The 22,791-nt window shown below is 39.4% G+C and overlaps 4 protein-coding genes across 7 annotated transcripts; 1 reads left to right on the top strand and 3 right to left on the bottom strand.

The window, feature by feature from the left end:
* Positions 1 to 15: 15 nt before the first annotated feature.
* Positions 16 to 4,586, bottom strand: LOC117917231 (peptide chain release factor 1). Its single transcript, XM_034833433.1, has 11 exons — positions 4,365 to 4,586; positions 3,869 to 3,969; positions 3,347 to 3,445; positions 2,566 to 2,749; positions 2,385 to 2,433; positions 2,212 to 2,290; positions 1,811 to 1,885; positions 1,659 to 1,736; positions 1,230 to 1,388; positions 645 to 740; positions 16 to 561 (listed from the first exon to the last, which is right to left on the bottom strand). Exons 1-11 carry the CDS (start codon positions 4,501 to 4,503, stop codon positions 367 to 369), a joined length of 1,254 nt encoding a protein of 417 aa, XP_034689324.1. The 5' UTR covers positions 4,504 to 4,586; the 3' UTR covers positions 16 to 366.
* Positions 4,587 to 5,450: 864 nt separating this feature from the next.
* LOC117919183 (pectinesterase-like) lies at positions 5,451 to 7,541 on the bottom strand. The gene is made up of 2 exons (XM_034836299.1): positions 6,421 to 7,541; positions 5,451 to 6,341 (listed from the first exon to the last, which is right to left on the bottom strand). Exons 1-2 carry the CDS (start codon positions 7,421 to 7,423, stop codon positions 5,644 to 5,646), a joined length of 1,701 nt encoding a protein of 566 aa, XP_034692190.1. The 5' UTR covers positions 7,424 to 7,541; the 3' UTR covers positions 5,451 to 5,643.
* Positions 7,542 to 7,985: 444 nt separating this feature from the next.
* LOC117917976 (pectinesterase-like) lies at positions 7,986 to 10,186 on the bottom strand. The gene is made up of 2 exons (XM_034834479.1): positions 9,072 to 10,186; positions 7,986 to 8,992 (listed from the first exon to the last, which is right to left on the bottom strand). Exons 1-2 carry the CDS (start codon positions 10,069 to 10,071, stop codon positions 8,295 to 8,297), a joined length of 1,698 nt encoding a protein of 565 aa, XP_034690370.1. The 5' UTR covers positions 10,072 to 10,186; the 3' UTR covers positions 7,986 to 8,294.
* A 273-nt stretch (positions 10,187 to 10,459) lies between these two features.
* On the top strand, positions 10,460 to 17,014 carry LOC117918886 (uncharacterized J domain-containing protein C63.13). Of its 4 annotated transcripts, XM_034835849.1 has the most exons (7): positions 10,460 to 10,589; positions 11,071 to 11,163; positions 12,154 to 12,198; positions 12,615 to 12,727; positions 16,260 to 16,349; positions 16,507 to 16,576; positions 16,658 to 17,014. In XM_034835849.1, exons 1-7 carry the CDS (start codon positions 10,524 to 10,526, stop codon positions 16,757 to 16,759), a joined length of 579 nt encoding a protein of 192 aa, XP_034691740.1. In that variant the 5' UTR covers positions 10,460 to 10,523; the 3' UTR covers positions 16,760 to 17,014. The 4 variants fall into 4 exon arrangements, with proteins under 4 accessions (XP_034691740.1, XP_034691743.1, XP_034691741.1 ...); XM_034835852.1 differs by lacking the exon at positions 16,260 to 16,349 and having other exon boundaries at positions 16,507 to 16,573; XM_034835850.1 differs by lacking the exon at positions 16,260 to 16,349 and having other exon boundaries at positions 10,463 to 10,589.
* The last annotated feature ends 5,777 nt before the right edge of the window (positions 17,015 to 22,791 follow it).

Here is a 22,791-nt window from a genome sequence, read left to right as displayed (position 1 = left end):
GATCGAGGCAGCTCGTGAAAAATATATCAAATTAAAACCGAATGAACAAATTGTATCTTACTTTGCTAACCCTAGTTAGACTTAAATCATGACAACAAAAAATTACAGTTGGGTACGAATGTAAATTGGATTAGCTTTATTTCTTACCAATACGAGGGCCCCAATTGATTATGCAGCAAAGTGCTCTAAATGGGACCCGTGCCCACATCAATTTCCGGTTAAAGTTAGTAGGCAGATTCCACAAGCTAGGACAAAATACAATAATTCCGAGCCTAAAAAATATGGGAGACTGAGACTCAAATGATCTGGCTTGCAATTGAAACACCTTAGGAGAAAGGGGTAGATGGTCATGGGCCTTAAATGGCATCACTGGGTGGAGCTGAAGGATGCGATTGCGTCCATCTCTTGCTGCAAAAGAAGAGCATCTATGAAAACATCCAGATTCTCTCCCTGCATCACATCATTTACTGAATGATGAGTGATGCCAACACGGTGATCAGTGACACGCCCTTGGGGAAAGTTATAGGTTCGGATGCGCTCAGATCTGTCCCCACTACCAATCTGCACAAGATGTCAGATCCGATCATTCTAGGGAAAGGGGAGAAAACCAAGACAACTTATCTGTGTCTCGTAGGTATTGGTACCTGCTCCATACGAAGTTTCGAACGATCCTTCTGAATTCTAGACCTTTCTATTTCATATAGCTTTGCACAGAGCACCTTCAGTGCTTTGGCCTTGTTCTATCAAAACATCCAAAAGAGGAGAGAAAAAAAGGAGGAAGAGTAAGCAGAACCAATAGGGAGAGTGAATATAATGCAGTCTGCAGAATACTAAATATGTTTGCCTGATAATATAGTGCACAAAAGAAAAAGGCATTCAACTTCAGTCTCACCTACTTACAAGATCCATACTAAAATGGGAGCCAAACATTGATATTCAGGTAAAGTTACAGCATACATACAAATAATCGTGCCCAAAAAGACGAAAGAAAAGCCCACTAGAGAAGCATTATCCTAACTCTGATGCTAAATGCAATGGAAGGCTCTTTATATTATGCTGTTAATTTTCTAAATCAGCAACAAAACTCGCAGCTGAAGTACATAGAAGCAACATTCATAAGCGATATGCATTCCTATATTAGATATGTTTGTTTCAAAAGGTGGAAAATCTATTCCAGAGCTCAAGGGCGCTAAGAAAACAGAACAGTGGCAACCATTAAAATCTCTTACCATATGCTGGGATCGTTCATCTTGTATGGCAACTGTCATCCCAGATGGAATATGAGTTATCCTAACAGCACTGTTTGTAGTATTTGCATGCTGACCACCTGAACCACCAGATCGGTAGGTATCAATTCTCAAATCTTCATTCCTCAACTGGACATCTACCTGCAAAAGCCTCAAAATATGATAAATTACACAAATATGATAATCCTTAACCTCAAAAGAGAACAAAGCAGAGGGAGAATAAAGAATCTCAAAGTATTACATCTACTCCTAAGAATTCAGGTGGCAAAAAAAAACCAGGAAAATAGCCATAAAATTATCAATAATGGAAGTCAAACAGGACAAAATTGAGGTACTAAACGAAAATCTCTGGTGTTGTTAAATCTAATAATATTCACATAGCACAGCACATCAGTTTAAGATGGCTAGAACCTCATCAGCCTGAGGGAGGATAGCAACTGACACAGCACTGGTGTGAACACGCCCTGACTTCTCTGTCACTGGAACTCGCTGCCAAATAAAAAAACAATGTAATTTCTGTCGGTAAACAAAATTGTGTGTTGAACAGGCAGTAGTGGCAGAACCTGAACTCGATGAATTCCACTCTCAAATTTAAGCTTCCCATATACACCAGATCCTGAGATTGCTCCACTAGCTTCCTGGCATTTACAAGCCATAAAACTTGTTTAACAGCTGGAAGATGGAATTCCTTTTGCATTATACTAATCTAAATACAAGCTTGGTACCATCTAAACAGGTGATCTTTGGATCAAACTCCTAAAAGAATACCAAGCATGAGTTTCACAACTAAGCAAACCTATCTAGGATGAATTCAATTAATTCAAAGTCGATGTAAAACTTCAGTTAGAATATTTAAAAATTCTTGTGTAGTTCAAGTAAAAAAACACACATAGAAACCAACAGTTCCAATTCATCTCCATCTAATTTTAGCATCAGAATAAAGGCAGACCACGGAAAGGGGTACCTTATATCCTTTAAGATCAGATTCAGTTATATCTACCACTTCAAACTTCCAACCGTTCTTCTGTGAGTATTTCTCATACCTGTTGTCATTTAAATAAAAGGCCAGTCTCTAATAAGAACTTGATAAAAGGAATAGTAAGGCACAGTGATTTTTATAATGTGGCAATAACTCACATTTTAAATATGTCCATTGCAAACAAAGAAGCCTCCTCTCCTCCGGTCCCTGATTCAAACTTTGTCAAAAGTAATTTTAAGAAAAATATGCCTGAGAGATACTGGACACAGAAGGGCCACCAAGAAAGCATGTCTCCATGAAACTTAGATTCAGATGCCCTTATCTACAAGTATTTATTACCTGCTCTCACCTCCAAAATGCAGTCCCTTTCATCAGCTTCATCCTTGGGAAGCAATGATTTTAGCAGTAGATTCTGCAGCCTTTTCTCTTCCTCTGTGGCCTGACCCAGTTCCTCAGCTGCCATGTTAAGCATGTCTTTATCTTCTGAACATTCGGCCATGAGTGACTTCAAACCATCAATCTCCTACAGAAAAGGAAAGACCTCATTACCTCAAGCATCCACCACCTACTACTTCCCCCAAAAGAAAAAAAAAATAGTAAGAACCAGGGGAAGTAAACAAGCGCAGAAGCTCCAGCTAGAAAAAGATGGAAGATGTGAACTGCAGCCAGTATAATTGATACCAGCAAGGTCCATTCACTGAATTTACACCTGGTTAAAGAGCAGCAAAGAAAGAGACTAGCAAATGCTGGAACTTATAAGCCATGATGTCTCTCTCTCTCCAATGGAGTATGGCTAAATGAAGGCCACTAACAAAAGTTACAGTATAAAGTAACATTAGATATGATCATAACCCTACACAATAGTTCAACAAATTATCAATCAGGTCAGACAATCCCATGATATATGAACTTAAAAACCAGTGTTCTTCACATATATGAGGTGTTAGACTACCAACTACACTACCCACAATCTACAAACTGGGCCTTGCTATATACATGTGTGTGAAAAGTTGAATAAACATGTAAGCATGTCATATTTCCTTCATAGTTCATTTACCAGCCATTGAAACAAGTGTACAAAGATAGAAGATAATGTAAAGGGCATGCGGCAACTAATTACCTTCTGTTTATTCCTCAACTCAGTTATATGTTCGATTGAACTTCTGAGTTTCCGAAGCTCCTTATTAGCCCTAGCATACTCCACTGGTGAGGCTTCTGGCTGTCTTTAGTTAACACCAAAAAGTCAAATAAAAAAATAAATAAAAATGCTGCACTCAATTACCATTTAACTGAAAAAACCAAACAGAATAAACAGAAAATAGAAATATAAACAATATAGAACAGGTCCCAAAACATTAGAAAGCACCTAAAAGGCACTTGCTTGCCTAGTCAACAAATATATACTTTTTCATCTCTTTCCACTGGGTCAATATATAACACCTATTTACTAAAGACAAAGAGAAAAAACTGAACCTCTTGTAAAGCATATGAAATAAATACATTCATGGTGGCCCTTATGATGGAAAAATAAACTTAAGGAAGGAAGGCAGTGATCAGTTGTTTCATAATTGTAGGATTCAATATCACTGAAACAGGAACAAAAGTTATCCTCACTTAGAAAACACAACGGAATCAACATTACCCGGTTTATAAAATCTTGAAGATAAGCACTCCTGTGTTCAATCGCTGACAGCCTTTGTTCCATAATCCCAATAAGATCAGTGGAAAGTTGAGGTTGTAATTCTGCCATTTTGAAGAATACAAAAATGATCACAACAACATACATCCGTAAGACATCATAGTATCTGGGCTTTAACTTGGATACTCAAAAAATGAAATCAAATCATGTAAGAACAAACAACGAATGCCCTAACATCTGGGTGCTTAAAAAACAATTGATCATCACCTGAACATTTTTAATCAAAGCAATTCTCAATCCTACGTACCATAACCACCACCAGCAGCAGCACCGAAAGTTCAAAAAACCAAAGAAAAAAGAGAAACGCCGAAACATGCCAAAACACGATTTTGATATCTAATACGAAAAATAATTGCTTATAAAAGTGCATAAATCTACGAGAATCAGTGTATAGAAACCCTAAAAAGCGAAGAATTAAAGAAAAAACGGAGAAGGGTACCAGTGGAGTATGGGCGGATGAAGGAGAAAGGGGTTTTCGCCATAGTCGAATGAAGAAACCCATTTTGAATTTGATAAGTTGTATAGTATGCGTAAAGAGTTCCAATTTGTTTCAAAAACCCTCCTCCTCTGCTTCTCATGTTAAACCCCACTGCTTGCCTCTGTCTTCTTCTCTAGAGAGAAACCACAAAAGTTCACAACTTTATTTACGATAAACCCCACGGGCTGCTGGCAAGGTAGCCTTATTTAGACCTATCGGACGATAAAAGAAAACAGGGACAGAGTGTTTTTACCTTTTTATTTATATATTTATTTTTAATGGTTTAAAAATAATTTTTAAAATATATTTAAAAAATTAAAAATAATTTTAAAATATTTCATATTTTCAAATAATTTTTTATTTTATAAAAAATCAAATAACAGTTTTTCAAAATTAATTTAAAATTATTATTGAAAACAATTATCAAATAAGATTTTAATTTTTCTTAATTAGGATACTATGTACCGTCCATATCAAATAGTAGACTCTTTTGAGTGAAAATGTTTTATTTTTAAATATTTTTAAGATTTTTGATATTATAAATAAATTTTTAAATGTTTAACGTATTTAATAATTAGACCAAATTAAGTTCTATTTGAATCAAACTTGATATTTTTATCATTTAATTAATCTATTTACGCAAAATTAAAATTTAATATGAATTAAATCAAAATCAAATTAATAAGTATAATATTAAATAGTTCTATTTAAATCATATTTGTATGCAATGTTTTAAAAAAACTATACATATTGATCGAATTTGATCCAAATATACCATTATATTCCATCAAAACCCTTGAAAGAAAAGGTGTTAGTGTTCACGAATTATATCAAATTTTGTTACCGTGACTATATTAGCCGTCCATTTTCATTTTTAATCAATAGAACACATAATTGTAATTATTATTAATTTTGAAATGGATAATGAAATTTGCACCACATTTTCACGCATGTATTTTTTTTTTTTTTTTTTTTTTTTTTTTTGCCCTTTTAGAACCAAAATCATATGACATTGCAAAGCAAAGAGGGACAGGAGGGAGGCCTACAGACCAAAAGTTCAGGATCAAAGAAGAAACCAGTGGGTACTTCACAATTGAAGGACAGTCCTCCGTCAAAAGGAGGCACCACTTGCTTAATTCCCTCAATAAGATAGAACTCAGCTACACGCATGATGATCCAGCCTGCATGGCGCTCTCTCTTGAATGTAAATCCCCTCTCCTCGAGGCCAACACGTCGAGCTTCAACGTTTGAGACCTGGCAGATAAGGGATATTAATTTGTTTCAGCCAGAGGTTTCCCTGAATGAATGAGTTGACCGTGTACTGAAGAGCCTCGGTCCTGGTCTTGATGATCCTGTAACCCTTCCATGTCACCCTGCTGTGGGTGTTTGCACCAGGGCCAAGGTTCCCATACTCAGCGTAGAAGAGTGTGTTCGAGACGAACTTCCCAGCCCACGGCGTCCACCCAGCTGGTTGGATGAAATCTCCCAAGGTCGTCTCCATTATGATTGTCTTTGAGTACGGCTTCCATGGACGACCCAAGAATGTACGGATCTTGAACCTGTCAGGGAACAGTTTTTGCTCTGGGACGATTCTGCAATCGTGGATCACCAATCCAGTGGTTTCACGCTTTTCAGCTTTTCCGTGTGCAGTCACTGTGTTTTGTTGGTTGTCCTTTGGCCTTCTTACTATGATCAAGGAGTTCTGGATCACAGTCGTCGAGTCACCGAAGATGAAGTCAATGGTGCCCGAGATGACACAATTGCGGTAGAACTGGCGATGGGCCTGGACGTACAAGGTGTCTTGGTACCCGTCCATTCTGCAGTTGAAGAATGCTGACATATCTGATTGGACGCGGAGAGCAACAGCCTGGTGCCCGTCAGGACCTGCGGTGTTGACGAATCCCATCGACCTCGCAACAAACCCCTTTCCAATGGCCGCTGCAACCCATATTTACACACATTAAAGCATGGACAGTCATTAGTCTTAACGCAAAAGAAAAGCAATTAGGAGACTCACAGAATGTGGCAGTCTTGTAAGTGGTGATTCCGTCGTGGAAGCTTTTGGTTCCAGTGACAATGGTCTTCCTGGGCCCATCTCCGTACATGGACACATTAACCTGATCTTTGGTGACGGTAATGTACTCGCGGTAGATTCCGGCCTTCACGTAGATAACATATCTTCCTTTGAGGTTCTTGGGGTAGGCGGCGAGAGCTGCAGCAATAGTCGTGAAATGTCCGCTGCCATCCTTGGCCACAATAGCTTTAGGAGTTAGCCTGCCGTTGTCATGTAAAGCCAAAAGCTTTCTGTCCATGGCTGAGAACCAGGTGGGATACCCATCATGGCCATGTACTTCAATTTCGCCGAGAAGCCTTCGGGAGTTGGGCTTGAGATCCAGTGGGACATTGAATTTGGTGAGAATTTGAGAAAGGTCGGACACAATAGCTAGGGCGTTGCTGGTAAGTTGCGTGGCATTGAGGAGACCTTTCTGCATAGCGGTCTGAAATCGTGGTTCGATGACTCCATCAAGGCATGTCTGTTGGTACGAAACAGCAGCACTCAACCAGTTCATAATCTCCGTTGATAGTTGATCCAAGGTCTGGAGATCACTCTCACCAACAGACAAGAACGATTCCTGAAGCTCGTCAATGGCAAACTGCAACAAGTCCTTACAGTCACCGAGGGCCATTTGCGTCCTGGAGTCATTAGTGGCTTGGAAGAGTTTCTCCGAAAGATTCATCGAGCTCTTAATCTCTTTAATGGTCACTTGCACAGCCGCCTGGATGTAATCCTTGGGCGTAGCACTGCTGCCATTTTTGGGAACCGGACTGAGAGTTTGCATACAAGCGTCCTTATAATCAGCAGTGGCACAAACGGAGGCAACAACCTTCATTGACGACGACATGTTGGTGTCACCGTCAGTACGATCGCTTCCATGGGGGCGCGTTACACTGACAAAGCCGATGATCACACCCACCACAAGGATCAGAGATATCCCTGAAACTACTGCTTTTCCTATCATTTTGGTTCCCTTATTTATTCCCCTCTCCGCCAACTGGGGCTTTGCAACCGTACAGCCTCCTCCCCGACCAGGAGACGGAGAGAAAGATTAAGGGGAAAGAGAGAATTACCGCCCTTTTCGGCCACTTCTGGAGCGAGGCGACGAGGGCTGCAAGATGCATTATATTCAGCGTGGAGTTTCCAGGATTAAATAACCTTACATTATTTAATTATTAATTTATCTAACGTATAAATTAATTTCTATTTGAATCTAACTTGATATTTTTATTATTTAATTAATCTATTTACTCAAAATTAAAATTTAATATGAATTAAATCAAAATCAAATTAATAAGTATAATATTAAGTAGTTCTATTTAAATCATATTTGTATGTATTGTTGTTTATTAAAAAAACTACACATTTGATCCAAACATACCATTATATTTCATCAAAACCCTTGAAAGAAAAGGTGCTAGTGTTCATGAATTATATCAAATTTTGTCACCCCTATTGTATTTTCGGTCCATCTTCATTTTCAATCAATAGAATACATAATTATAATTATTATTAATTTTGAAATGGATAATGAAATTTGCACCACATTTTCACACTTTTTTTTTTTCTTTTCTTTTAAGATCAAGGGGAACCAAAATCATATTACATTGCAGAGCAAAGAGGGACAGGAGGGAGGCCTACAGACCAAAAGTTAAGGATTAAAGAAGCAACCAGTGGGTACTCTACAATTGAAGGACAGTCTTCCCTCAAAAGGAGGCACCACTTGCTTAATTCCCTCAATAAGATAGAACTCAGCTACACGCATGATGATCCAGTCTGCATGGCGCTCTCTCTTGAATGTATATCCCCTCTCCTCGAGGCCAACATGTCGAGCTTTAACGTTTGAGGCTTGGCAGATAAGGGATATTAATTTGTTTCAGCCAGAGGTTTCCCTGAATGAATGAGTTGACCGTGTACTGAAGAGCCTCGTTCCTGGTCTTGATGATCCTGTAACCCTTCCATGTCACCCTGCTGTGGGTGTTTGCACCAGGGCCGCGGTTCCCATACTCAGCGTAGAAGAGTGTGTTCAGGGCAAAGTCCCCAGCCCACGGCATCCACCCGGCTGGTTGGATGAAATCTCCCAAGGTCGTCTCCATTATAATCGTCTTTGAGTACGGCTTCCATGGACGACCCAAGAATGAAGGGATCTTGAACCTGTCAGCGAACAGTTTTTGCTCTGGGACGATTCTGCAATTGTGGATCACCAATCCAGTGGTTTCACGCTTTTCAGCTTTTCCGTGTGCAGTCACTGTGTTTTGTTGGTTGTCCTTTGGCCTTCTTACTATGATCAAGGAGTTCTGGATCACAGTCGTCGAGTCACCGAAGATGAAGTCAATGGTGCCCGAGATGACACAATTGCGGTAGAACTGGCGATGGGCCTGGACGTACAAGGTGTCTTGGTACCCGTCCATTCTGCAGTTGAAGAATGCTGACATATCTGATTGGACGCGGAGAGCAACAGCCTGGTGCCCGTCAGGACCTGCGGTGTTGACGAATCCCATCGACCTCGCAACAAACCCCTTTCCAATGGCCGCTGCAACCCATATTTACACACATTAAAGCATGGACAGTCATTAGTCTTAAGGCAAAAGAAAAGCAATTAGGAGGCTCACAGAATGTGGCAGTCTTGTAAGTGGTGATTCCGTCGCGGTAGCTTTTGGTTCCAGTGACAATGGTCTTCCTGGGCCCATCTCCGTACATGTACACATTAACCTGATCTTTGGTGACGGTAATGTACTCGCGGTAGATTCCGGCCTTCACGTAGATAACATATCTTCCTTTGAGGTTCTTGGGGTAGGCGGCGAGAGCTGCAGCAATAGTCGTGAAATGTCCGCTGCCATCCTTGGCCACAATAGCGTTAGGAGTTAGCCTGCCGTTGTCATGTAAAGCCAAAAGCTTTCTGTCCGTGGCTGAGAACCAGGTGGGATACCCATCATGGCCATGTACTTCAATTTCGCCAAGAAGCCTTCGGGAGTTGGGTTTGAGATCCAGTGAGACATTGAATTTGGTGAGAATTTGAGAAAGGTCGGACACAATAGCTAGGGCGTTGCTGGTAAGTTGCGTGGCATTGAGGAGACCTTTCTGCATAGCGGTCTGAAACCGTGGTTCGATGACTCCATCAAGGCATGTCTGTTGGTACGAAACAACAGCACTCAACCAATTCATAATCTCAGTTGATAGTTGATCCAAGGTCTGGAGATCACTCTCACCCACAGATGAGAACGATTCCTGAAGCTCGTCAATGGCAAACTGCAACAAGTCCTTACAGTCACCGAGGGCCATTTGCGTCCTGGAGTCATTAGTGGCTTGGACGAGTTTCTCCGAAAGATTCATCGAGCTCTTAATCTCTTTCATGGTCACTTGCACAGCCGCCTGGATGTAATCCTTGGGCGTAGCACTGCCATTTTTGGCAACCGGACTGAGAGTTTGCATACAAGCATCCTTATAATCAGCAGTGGCACAAACGGAGGCAACAGCCTTCATTGAAGACGACATGTTGGTGTTACCGTCATTACGATCGCTTCCATGGGGGCGCGTTACACTGACAATGCCGATGATCACACCCACCACAAGGATCAGAGATATCCCTGAAACTACTGCTTTTCCTATCATTTTGGTTCCCTTATTTATTCCCCTCTCCGCCAACTGGGGCTTTGCAACCGTACAGCCTCCTCCCGGACCAGGAGACGGAGAGAAAGATTAAGGGGAAAGAGAGAATTTCCTCCCTTTTCCGCCACTTCTGGTGCTAGGAGACGAGGCCTGCAAGATGCTTTATATTCAGCATGAAGTTCCAGAATTAGGGTGTTTGCATGAAATGGACGTTAAGCTTCTGTGGTTGCGCGGCCTTCGAGTAGAGACAATGAGAGGTAGACACAAAGACTAAACCGTCAAAGCAAAAATATCCAACATTCATCTCTTAATTACAAAACTACCCTTTTCGATTTTCTACCTCAGTGAAGTCGCTCCTCAGAATTTCTGGTTCTGACCCGAAGATATTTCCAATTAAAAATAATTCTAATAATTAAAAGCTGAACTTGCGGGAACGAGTCCAGGACATCTCAGCAATGCGGGGTGACGAGGCGAGGTTGTTGCTAGGGTTTCCTCCTACTTCTCGCCTAACTTCATCTCAGGTACTTACCATCCAATCACTCTCACTCCCTATAATGATCGATTATTCAATCGCTGTATTAGATTGATTCCCTCGGTCATCAACTCGCTGGTTTCTTCTTCACTTTCTTTGAATGATTGTTGTATGGCGTGAGTTTGGTTGCCGAGACCTGGATTTGATTTGGAATTATGATTTCATGGAATTTTAAAGTTTTTGTTTTCTCACGGAGGATTTCTTTGTTTGGGCGGTGCTGGGATCTGTGAATTTAAATTTTCAGTTCCAAATCCATTCGTATGCGAAGCAACCAAACTCTGCAGCCACAATTGGGTTTTAAATTCCATTTCCACCAACCAAACACCTCATTAGTGCCTTGACTTATAGTTTCATTTCCGCATATGCAAGGAGACAGGCCTGAGTTTAACAGAATCTCTGGTCTCATGGTTATCATCTTGACTTATAGTTTTTGTATGTAATATAAGTCCTATGGTGATGATTGAGTGTAGATTAAAGCAGCTTACAAAAGCAAGGCATGGGAGTACCATCCTGATCGCGTTCCAGTTCAGGAAAAACCTGGTGCAGAGTCTAAGTTCAAATTGGTAAGCATCTAAGATCCTAAGCAGCTCAAGATTTCTATAATTCTTTAGAATAATCCCCCATGGGCTGCTCATTTGGCAGACACTCCTACTCAAGAATGTATGGTTCTTGGGGAGGGGGTGTTTATTCTTTGGTTTTCCCTGGATCTAGCTAAAGCAGGTCCAGTGGATTTCTGTGTTGTAAAAGAAAAAAGTTTCTATAATTTTTGGTCATTCATCAAAAAACTTTATATATAATTTAAAAGAGTTGCATATGTGCAGAAAAATTTCCTTTTTGTGACATCTTATTAGTTTTAAAAGCAAACTGATTTATACAAAGTTGTATTTTTAATGCCCGTAATTGGCTTTAATCAGCAAGTGACATGATACTCAGTACTGATTCATTGAGTACTTGATTAAATTGTGCTTCTGATCACACTTACTTTTTAGTATATTTATCTAGTTCTAATTGACTGGTTACCAAGTAAAAGGTGTATAGATTCACTAGATTGATGGTAAAGTTTAATCTTCTAGAATGAAGGAAAAGCACATCCCTGATTGGGAATCAGTTTGTGCCTGCAAAAGAAGACTTCTTGTTCAACATCTATACTGCAGTTTTTCTATTTGAGGATGAGTGAAATTTTTTTGACTTAGGCAGAACCCTTTTTCTTGGCCGACATCACCTTTACCATCTATGAACGGTATGCAATGTTGAACCTCATATGGTTGTCTCTGGCCTCTGTTTGACAGTAAAGAATCTAAATGACTTGGCGACACAAATCGTTATTACAACATAGAGATCACTGTTGTCCCTCTTGATTTGGTTTGAAAGATATCTGAAAGGATAGTTTCTACCATATAATCAGTGTCTCTGCTGTTTTAGTTTGAAAGATATCTGAATGTATAGTTTCTAACATATTATCATATTAAATCTTGCAACATCTGAATTATGTACTTTTTCCACATAATATTTAATACCATTGGCAATCATTGGTCCAATCTGACCTTAATCAGTGCATTTGCTGCAGATTTCAGAAGCCTACAATTTTCTGCTGGATGGTAATTCTTGTCTTCATATTGTTTATGAAAGATCAAATGCATATTCTAAAGAATCATGGTTTGCAAACTTCCAAATGGACTGGAAAAATAACAGAATGAACTTGTCAGTCTGAAGTCATATGCTTGTGACATTGCATTTAATTGGTTTACCCAGGGGTAAACATGTAAGATTTTGGTAGATGCGAACTGTCTTTACCAAGCCAGTTTAAGCTGTTTCTCTTCCAGGTGGATATGATCTCAATTTTGTGAACTGTTGTTATGTTAGTTGATTTGATTTATTTTTCTTTCCTGGAATTTTTAATCTTTTTCTGAAAACTTATTTTTCTATATATATATATTTTCCTTTTAAAATTTGGATTCACCATTTATTGTAGTTCTAGTAAATAGTTCAGGTTTCCTCAATGTATCTATTCAAGGTTTTTGAAGAGGAAATATATGCCAGGTTCATTCTTAATGGGGAACGCAGCAGGAGGTTTACAATTGTAAAAGGATTTCCAGCATGTCAAACAGACACACAAATTGTACAACTGTAATTCTTCTTTTCCTTCCTGCCTGGTGGACTGTTTTTACTTTTTATATTTGAGAATTATTGGGAAATTTTCTTTTGATTTGTTGGGTGCAGAGTTGCATGCCTAGTTTTTCATTTGTTTGAGTTGGAGATTTTTTTCTTTTTTTTTTGATAAAATTTGTTTGAGTTGGAGGTTCAAATTCAGAATATTAAAAAACCTTATTTTGTTCCCCATTTTGAAATTCCATTGAATTGTGGCATGGTTTTATGAAAATTCTTGGTATTTCTCAAGAGTTTGGAAGAATTCCTGACACTTTTATTGACTTTGTGCAATTTGGAAAGTTAGAATTTGTGGGATGGCCGGTGATCTGTAACTGAATATTTGTTATCATGACATCATAACCTTCGTTCTTATAGGTCTCAGATAATGGCTGTAAATGTTTAGTCCCTCATTTATTAAACTTATATGCAATAGAAGGCTGCATGTTTGATGGATTATTGAGTTAAAAGCTTAAGTTTTTGATGGAAGTGTTAGTTAAATATGGTATTAGAGTTCTAGCTCCTAGGGATCTTTGATTCATATCTTTCTGTTTGTTCCCTTGTTTTGTTTGTTTATGATTGGTTATCAATCTATCTACATATATATATATTGGAACTGATGTGAAGAGGGTGTGAAATTGATATGCATTGTTGGTCTGTTCCCTAAAAGTCAAAAGTTTTTAGGGTGAGGAGTAGTTTAGTATGATACCAAAACTCTAGTTCCTAGAAGTCTCAGGTTGGGCCTAACAATGCATATCAAGCTGATAGCTCTTTTGACATGCAGCCTCAAATCACACATGAAGAGACTAAATAACCAATCACAGACACAGTGAACTCAAGACCTCTAGAAAGTGTTTGTCAAACTATTTGATTTTTTGTGTGTTGTTTTTTTTTTTTTCATCTGCTTATTCCTTTCTATCTTATATTTGGAGTTTTAGTTATGATGTGGAGGAAAGCATGTAAAAGAAATAATGTGGAGAACTATGTCAAGAGTTGCACTTTGTGTTTTTAATTATTTGCACCTGAAATACCCTCATACATAAATGGGAGACTGGAGGGACAAAATGTTTTTGTTTATAACATTTTTTTGTTGAAATTTTAGGTCTTGTTTGTTTAGTCTGTTTTTTGTTTTCATTTTCAAAGAAAACATAAATTAGGTCGAAAAATATGTTGGGATGGTATTTTTCCTTTTTTATTTTCTAAAAAACTGTATTAAAAAAATGGAAAAAGTGAGCAATCTGAATATGAACAGGCATCTTCAAATTTCCACTAATTGATTATAATGGCAAGGGAGAAGCACCTGTTGGTTTTAAACATAAAGGAAAGGCAATAATGGGTGATAAGAACCTAGTTACAAGATTTGCCCCTCTTCGATCATTAGGTTATGTGGATCCTGGATGGTAACATTGTGTTGCTCAAGATGAAAGGAAGAAAAGGGTAAAATGCAATTGTTGTGAAAAAATAATGAGTTGAAGCATAAACTGGTTTAAACAACATCTGGCTAGGATCCCTGGAGAAGTTGCAGATTTTACGAAAGCACCTCAAGAAGTGTATCTTAAAATCAAGGAGAACATGAAATGGCATCATATTGGCAGAAGACATCGGAAATCTGAGACTATGGAGATAGCTGCCTTCTATATGCACTCCGATAACAAGGATGGAGAAGAACAGCACAGGGAGGATCTATTGTGATGCATAAGCAAGGACAAGCTGACAGTTGGTGATAAAAGTTCTGATAATGACATTAGAAATAAGATTAAGGGAGGTCCCCTGGTAGCAGTAGCAGTGGTGTTGAAACCCAATTGATTAGATCAAGATTGGATTCTTTTGTTCTGAATATGCTAAAAGGTCAAACATCACCAGATTACAAGCAAGTAAATTCAAATATTGGTTTTGATAAGGTTTATCATAAGGAAGTGATATCTGCTATATCTGCAAATTCTTTTATCATGCAGGAATCTCTCGAAATGCAGCAAATTCCATGTACTTTTCCATAAGATGCTAGAATTAGTTGGCCAATATGGGTGAAGTTTAATAGGCCCTTCAAGGTGATTGATATCGGGTAGATTTCTTCAGGATTAGATTTTAACCATTGCAGACAATTTGGTGGGGCTTAAGGCATCTTGGGCTATTACAGGTTGTTCCATCATGGCTGATTGTTGGAAAGATGTGCAGAGTGGGACATTAATCAACTTTTTGGTTTCTTGCCCTCATGGTGTGTATTTTGTTTCTTCAGTTGATGCCACTGATATGATAGAAGATGCTCTAAACCTTTTTAAGTTATTGGACAATGTGGTGGTAGAAATTGTTGAGGAGAATGTTCTTCAGGTAATTAACTGGACCCATGTGCTGTCCATTGTATTGCTTGAATGCTTGTGGGCATGTTTGTATAAAATGGGTGAGGGAATCCTTGGATAAAGCCAAAAAAATTACTATAGTTCATATGAAGAAAGAATACACAGGGGAACAAGAACTTATTAGGCCGGCTGTGACTAAGTTTGCCACTAGGTTTTTCACAGTTCAAGGCTTGTTGGACCACAAGATTGGTCTTAAGAGAATGTTCCGATCAAACAAATGGCTTTGTTCTTGATTTCCCAAAACAGATGATTGTAAAGAATTGGAAAAAATTGTCTTAAATATCACATTTTGGAAGCAGTATTTGAGGAAATCTTTGGAACCACTTATCCAATTTCTTCAAAAAAAGGACAGTGATGAAAGTCAGTCAATACCATCTCTATATAGTGATATGTATAGAGCAAAGCTTGCTATCAAAGCTGTTCATGGTGATGATGCATGAAAATATGGACCTTTCTGGAGTATGAGAGACAACCATTGGAACTCGCTGTTCTACGATCCCCTTTACATAGCAGCTACTTTCTTAATCCATCACAATCTTATAGTCCTGATTTCCTAATGGTATGAGAAATAGTGTCTCCATCACATCATAAGCTTATTCTCCAGCCTCCTAATCATAATTATGCAATTTTCTATGTTATTGTAGCATCCTGAGGTGGTTCATGCTGTAAATGAATGTATTGTTCAGAATGCATTGTTTGGCTAGAACCAGGCACTGGGAAAAGGATTTCTTCATCCATGCAAGTAATGGTTCATTCATTTTATTCTATGGCTATCCCATGCTTGTTGGGAATGACTAATTCCAGAGCAATTTGGTTACCTCCTTCACATTTCAAAGTCAAAATGCCCCTTGCTCTGCATTTAACTGTTGTCGAACAGATCAGGAACAACCCTTGATGATAATCCTTCCACCTGAACTGTTAATGTTTTTCTTTTTTTGGTGTCATTTTTTTATTAATATTTCAATATCATCCTATCAGATAGCTTTTGATTATGCAAAAGCTGATTTTGGAACTGATTTGGCTATAAGTACAAGACCAGAACTAATTTTGGAAACTCATGATACTGTGTTACTTATTTATTAAAGAAATGAATTCAATCATGTGACTTGTTATGTTATAATGACAGGAATTTGTATGTTTTTGTATTGTGTTCTTAGTAGCTGCATGGTGGCATTAACATGGGATAAGTTGCATAGAGCTTCAGAGAATTGCCATTCATATACTGAGTCAGACATGCTCATTTGGGTGTGAGGATAATTGGAGTATATATGATCAAATTCACAGAAAATTGTGTAGCCATGTGTCTAGAAAAAATTGGAAAGACCTTGTCTATGTTCACTACAACTTGTGATTTAGAGATTGCCAATTGGGAAGAAAATTTGATACCTTGAACTCTGCTGACAGTGTCATGCTGGAAAGCCTATCAGCTGACTGGATTGTGGAGACAGAGAAACAAGCTATGCAAGAAGATGTGGTATTTCTAATCTTACATTACGTACATCTTTCTCACATGAGATTTTGAGTGAAATTCCTGAAATCCTATTTCCTGTTGTAGGAGATCCTTTATAACGAGATGGAACAATTCTATGGAGATGAAAATGATCAGTATGAGAATGAATCAAAATGCAGAGACAAGAGAGAGACGAGAGAGACCTGAAGAGTTGGTCACATTGGCTGGTGTAGTTGAACCTTCAAGGTTAATCCTTTTGATGATGGTCTCGATTTTCTTGATGATGATTTGACTGATTAGTTATTTATATCACATGAACCATCAAGCTAGAGTAAGCACTGAAATCCCTCACATCCTTGATGATTCCTGGAAAAAAGAAGTGGTTTGATGCTACTGGAGACCACTTCTTGTCTTGTAATTGTTGCATGGTGCTTCTATTTCAAGGTGTTCATTTGTTGGCTATTTGACATGAGTTGTTTGTTCTCTTTTCTTCTGTTGACATTTATTTATTATTTATTTTTTATTATTTTAAATAATAATAATAATAATAATTATTATTTATTTATTATTTAGTAGGTAAGTAATTTTGTTATAAGTTGTTAACTACCAATTTTTTGTTCTATTTACTATATAATATCTACATCACTGAATAAGTTCAAAGCATGCAGCATATTTTTAAAATTTATTTTTATCACTTGATCTAGTTGTTGCTGTTTGGTTTATCTATAAATATTTTAATTTCAATTGTAGTACTTGCTGTATTTGATGATACTGCAATTCCCATTCTGGTTTTCTAGCATGTGTATTGATACTTATTTTGGGTCACTCTTTCTTTCTTATTAAATCTTAGAGCCCCATGGTTAGATATATTCACTGTCTTCCCTACCTATCAAAATCTGCGAGTCCTCAATTCTTGGAAGTTCGGATCCTTGTTTGTGGTTGCAGATAGATATATTTCTGATTTCCATAAAACTCTGGTGGATTAGTTGGACAATACTGAGTATTATTCAAGTTGCGAGTGCACTCAGATTTATTTTTGTATCCATTTTCATTATAATCTTTGTGCATGTTAGGCATTGAATTATTGTTTCTTTTTTATTTTTTTTTATCTTTTGTGTCACTCACACCCTAGAAAACAGTCTGGAAAGAATTATATTTGAGATTGTGATGGCTGTCAACTAGAGGTTATTCAATAAGGATCTATTTGTCCATTTGGGTTTAGTTTGCAAACCATGATTGAAATTCTGAATAACATGTCAAAANACTGCTGAGAGAACGAACCCAGGGGACCTGTGCTTGGGCTTCGATCCGACTTGATGATCATCGACAGCAGCAGCAGCAGCAGCAGCCACCATGCGAGCTTCCAGGACCCGCAGACGCTGCTCCTCCGCCTGCTGCTCGAGTGATCGGAACACGTTAGGCTTGTCCTCGGTGGTGGGCGTTCCATTGACACGAACTTTCAGAATTCCCAACGGAATCTAAGTTCTTGGACTGCTACTTCCGATTGCGCCTGGCGTAGGTGACCTTCTGCCAACCATGGTTGCTATGAGCGTTCTGCTCGTGGCGGAGGCATTTCGCCGCCGGCGGCAAGCCGCCGGCGTCGTTCGAGAACAACTTTGCTTGCTTTATTTTGTGCAAATTCTCTCTAGAAGATCTGGGTGAACAAATCTTAGCCTAGGGCTGCTCATCTCATGGAATTCATTTTTTTCGGAGCACTCCGGTCATGGATCACAAACTCCTTAATCATCAATCCAAAGGATGGACAATGGACCGGAGGCAAGTCAACTAGCAGCTAATGAACAGATTGCATTCAGGGACACCCAATACTGTTACTGATCCACACAAGGTAGAATCTGCAACTTCAACAAATTCATCAACTTAAACGATCTGAGCAATCCCATCTGTTTTCCTTGTCCAGATATCTACCAGATACTCTGATGTTGAGCTCCTTCAGAAGCACCCCAAACCAGATTTCCTTCGACAATGCCTTACTCTTTTAGGTAGAGATGAGAAATCTGATACTCACCATGGCAAAGCACCAAGAACAGGGGAGGACAACAAGCAGAGCACGAAATAATGGGAAGCCAATGAAACCCCACAAACCTCATTTCATGTATCAATCCAGGAGCTCAGATGAAGGTGAATGAAATCAAATAAATATCCCATGGTATTGAAAACAACAACAAAACAAGATTTCCACATGATGCATAGTGAAACTAAAAGCAGAGCTGTGTCACTCTCGAATCATTCCAAAGAAATGAAGAAGACAACAGTCAAACATGAATCATAAAACTAGGCACTAAGTCAGGCAATTCACAGAAAATATCAAGAAAAGAAAGAAAGAAAAATAAATAAAATTATATTCCAACGGAGAAGAACAAAGCATTCCTAGCAGCCATACCTTTTTCTTCTCATTCCCCGCCGCTACAACTCGCTTTCTTTTAGTCTTGCTACCTTGCTCCCTCACTGCAGCCAACGAATCCTCCTCCGTCTGGCCTCTTTTCCTCTAGCTATCTCTCCTTTTCCTATCTTCCTTGGCAAGCCTCTACTTGCCCTACTGTTCCTCCGCTCAGCAAGCATGGCGTCCCTGACCACCAGCATCGTCCGCCCATGTCCTTTGCCGTGTCTTTGAAGTTGCTCTCCTTGCCAGCCAAAGGGGTCCCCCCTATCCTATTAAAAAAAGGAAAAGCTCCTTCTCTCGGGTGGTGGCAGCTAAAATAAAATTAAAAAAATATCATCTTTGTCTTGCAAGGAGGGGTCTACAATATGCCCCTCTTCGGTAGAGCTCACGAGTGTAAGGAATGTGAACACTGGAGTGAAAAGCAAGTGTGAATAATGAGTGGAATGAAGTGAACTCTACCGAAGAACCAAGGAGACCCCCATAGGGACACTAGCGAAGCATGAACTTACTCAGGCCAAGGGACGAACACAGAAGCTCTAATCCTAAGAGAAAAAGAAGCTCAAATGTCTCTGAAGCCACACTGAGGACCCAGGCTCCCTCGAGAATGTCTCCAGAAGTGACCCGAAGATCGATGTCAAAGATGAGTAACGGTCGAACCATCTTGGAGTATAGACAAGAATGCGTCTAAAGGAAACTGCCCTACGTGACCACGAGACGAATATGCGATAAGCACAGGGTAACGAAGCGAGGAAAACCGAGGACGAATGCCAAACCATGAAGGTGAGACGTGCAATGCCAATGAATATGAATGTTAGGAGCTGTGACTCTGAATGACGAGACTGACTCTAAACACCAAACTGAGAAAATAATAGCTCTGGAAGCCAAACCAAAAAGCTAACTCTAAACGCTAAACTAGAAGGCCCATAAGTGAAGACCTACGGTGGTGATACAATAAAATGCCCATAGATGCCAGTCTATGGTGGTGATAACTGAAACAAATGCTCATAGATGAAAATCTATGATGGTGAATCTGAAATGCCATAGATAGAAAATCTGTGGTGGTGAATCTGAAACAAAGGCCCACAGATAAAAATCTATGGTAGTGGCAATCTCGAAAGCCCAAGGGTGAAATCCATGGTGATGAAATAACTGAAATGCCCATAGATGCCCGATCTATGGTGGTGATAATCTCGAAAGCCAAGGATGAAAATCCATGGTGGTGAAATACTGAAATGCCCATGGATGCCCGATCTATGGTGGTGATAATCTCGAAAGCCCAAGGATGAAATTCATGGTGGTGAAATAACTGAAATGCCCATAGATAAAAATCTATGGTGGTGAAATCTGAAACAAATGCTCATAGATGAAATCTATGATGGTGAAAAACTGATCAAAGCCCATAGATGAAAATCTATGGTGGTGATAATCTCAAAGGCCAAGGATGAAAATCCATGGTGGTGAAATAACTGAAATGCCCATAGATGCCCGATCTATGGTGGTGATAATCTGAAATGCCCATAGATGTCTGATCTATGGTGGTGAATCTGAAACAAATGCTCATAGATGAAAATCTATGATGGTGAAAACTGATCAAAGCCCATAGATGAAAATCTATGGTGGTGATAATCTCAAAGGCCCAAGGATGAAAATCCATGGTGGTGAAATAACTGAAATGCCCATAGATCCCGATCTATGGTGGTGATAATCTGAAATGCCCATAGATGTCTGATCTATGGTGGTGAATCTGAAACAAATGCTCATAGATGAAAATCTATGATGGTGAATATGAAACAAAGGAGATGCCCTAAACAAACTGAAAAATAGGGGATGCCCTAAACAAACTGAAAATAGGGGGATACCAACAAGCTGACAATAGGAGGATGCCATATGGGATAACTCGTAAAGATCGACAAATGGGTTTGACAACCATGAAATCAAAACGAGACACGGTAAACCCAAGAGAGGGGTATGCCCCAGTAGAAAAGCACTAAAGGAGGTATGCCCCAGTGTGACGACTCGCAAAGATCAAGAAATAGATCGAGTAGTGAGAAAATCCGCAAAAATATCTAATGAACTGAAGGATGGGGTATGCCCCAGTGTAAGATAGTAACCAACATAAGACAGAATGTCACCAAACAAGACACTCTGGGATATGCTCAATGATGATGCAATGAACAGGATATACATAGCCTCAATGAACAAACGCTAAAACAAGACCAAACATCACCAAAACTATGCTGACAAAGCAAAACCAAAATAAGGGATCAACAAATGCTGACCAAAACCCTAAGTCTGAAATGTAAACAAATCAAGACACAATATGGCAACTATCAATACGAGTACATCATCACAAATATATCAATAATCTAACAGGTCTACCATCACGGAAGATGTTGAACCTAATGCCCAAAGGCATGTGAAAACTCAACCAGAAAGCCCGAGACTAGTCTGCATCTTCCTCTGATCAAGAGAAGAGGATAAAGTCAGGTAAGATGATGAAATATGTAAGCTCAAAAGGTGTAAGGCTCTGATAAGATGGGTGTAGGTATAACGGTGTCCAATGTAGGATGTATGGGTGCGTAACAAAGATAAGTGAATATCCAAATCAAACTAGGTACGCTGAGAAGACTGAACCCAGGGTGTCAATGACTCCATGATCCATCGAAAGCAGCAATCATAAACACGAAATGAAGTCTCAATGTCAAAATCAGCAAGGTGGCCATGCCCTAGTGTGAATGCATCATCTCAGAATGGGTAAACTCTCAGTGTAGAATGATCTCCGGAAAGTAAGTGTCCAGCATAAACTGTCATCTCACAAAATCATCATCGATGAGTGGGCCATGCCCCAATGTAAGCATCCCCAAATCAAACATCGATGAGAGGGCTATGCCCCAGTGTAAGCATCTCCAAATCAAACATCCATGAGAAAGTATAACCAATCATGCATCATCTGATCCAAAATGAATCTCCGCTCCTCAAAGTCATCGTGGTAATGTGAAGAGAGTATTTGACCTCCTCTAAAGAAAGATCATGTCCCAATGTGAACTGGTATCTCTAAAATCAACCGCCAATGAAAGGGTTATGCCCCAGTATAGGGCAAACCCTAAAATGACTAAACTCCGCTACATGCTCTCATAAGTGTCTGTGTCCTGATCCAATCATCTAGAAAGTCTGTCAACAATGATGAGAGGGCTACGCTCCCATGATCACATCAAAGAAAACATCTGGTCATATCTCGTACTCCAGTGTGAAATGAATCTAATCGCCTCCAAGGAACAACTATGCCTAAAAACCATCGTCGACCGAAAGGGGTATGCCCCTGTGTAAAATACACCAAATGAAATGCGCCAATCCTGTCTCATGCTCCAATGTGAAAAAAGACATCTGATATCCCCCGAGGAATGGACATGGCTCAAAAATCCGTCATCGACTGAGAAGAGTATGCCTCGACATAATGGTCATCCGATAATAAAACTCTCTGAGATGGTATGCCCCAATGTAAGGCCATACCATAACTCCTGGTCCATCACAATCAGAATGCTCCCGAATCAATCCCAGATATCGCTCACATAAGAGCTATCAAACACAATGCATGATGAGTCAAAAGAACCAGATGAGCTCAGATCACCCGTCATCGAATGCGCGATCCCAGTCATCCACATGTACAACTGAATCAGACCTATAGATCAAAGGGGTGTCTCTCGGAAGAAAAGCATGATGACATCGAAGCGTCGCGAGGTGCAGGCCTAACTGGGTAACTCCCAAGAGGCTTCACGGAGGAAACATCGTGTCAATGTGTATCTCGTAAGTGGGGATGAGCGTGCAACTCCATGAAGAT

Source organism: Vitis riparia, chromosome 7 (assembly GCF_004353265.1).
Source record: "Vitis riparia cultivar Riparia Gloire de Montpellier isolate 1030 chromosome 7, EGFV_Vit.rip_1.0, whole genome shotgun sequence".
NCBI lineage: Eukaryota > Viridiplantae > Streptophyta > Magnoliopsida > Vitales > Vitaceae > Vitis > Vitis riparia.
This window is presented reverse-complemented; position numbering and strand designations above follow the sequence as displayed.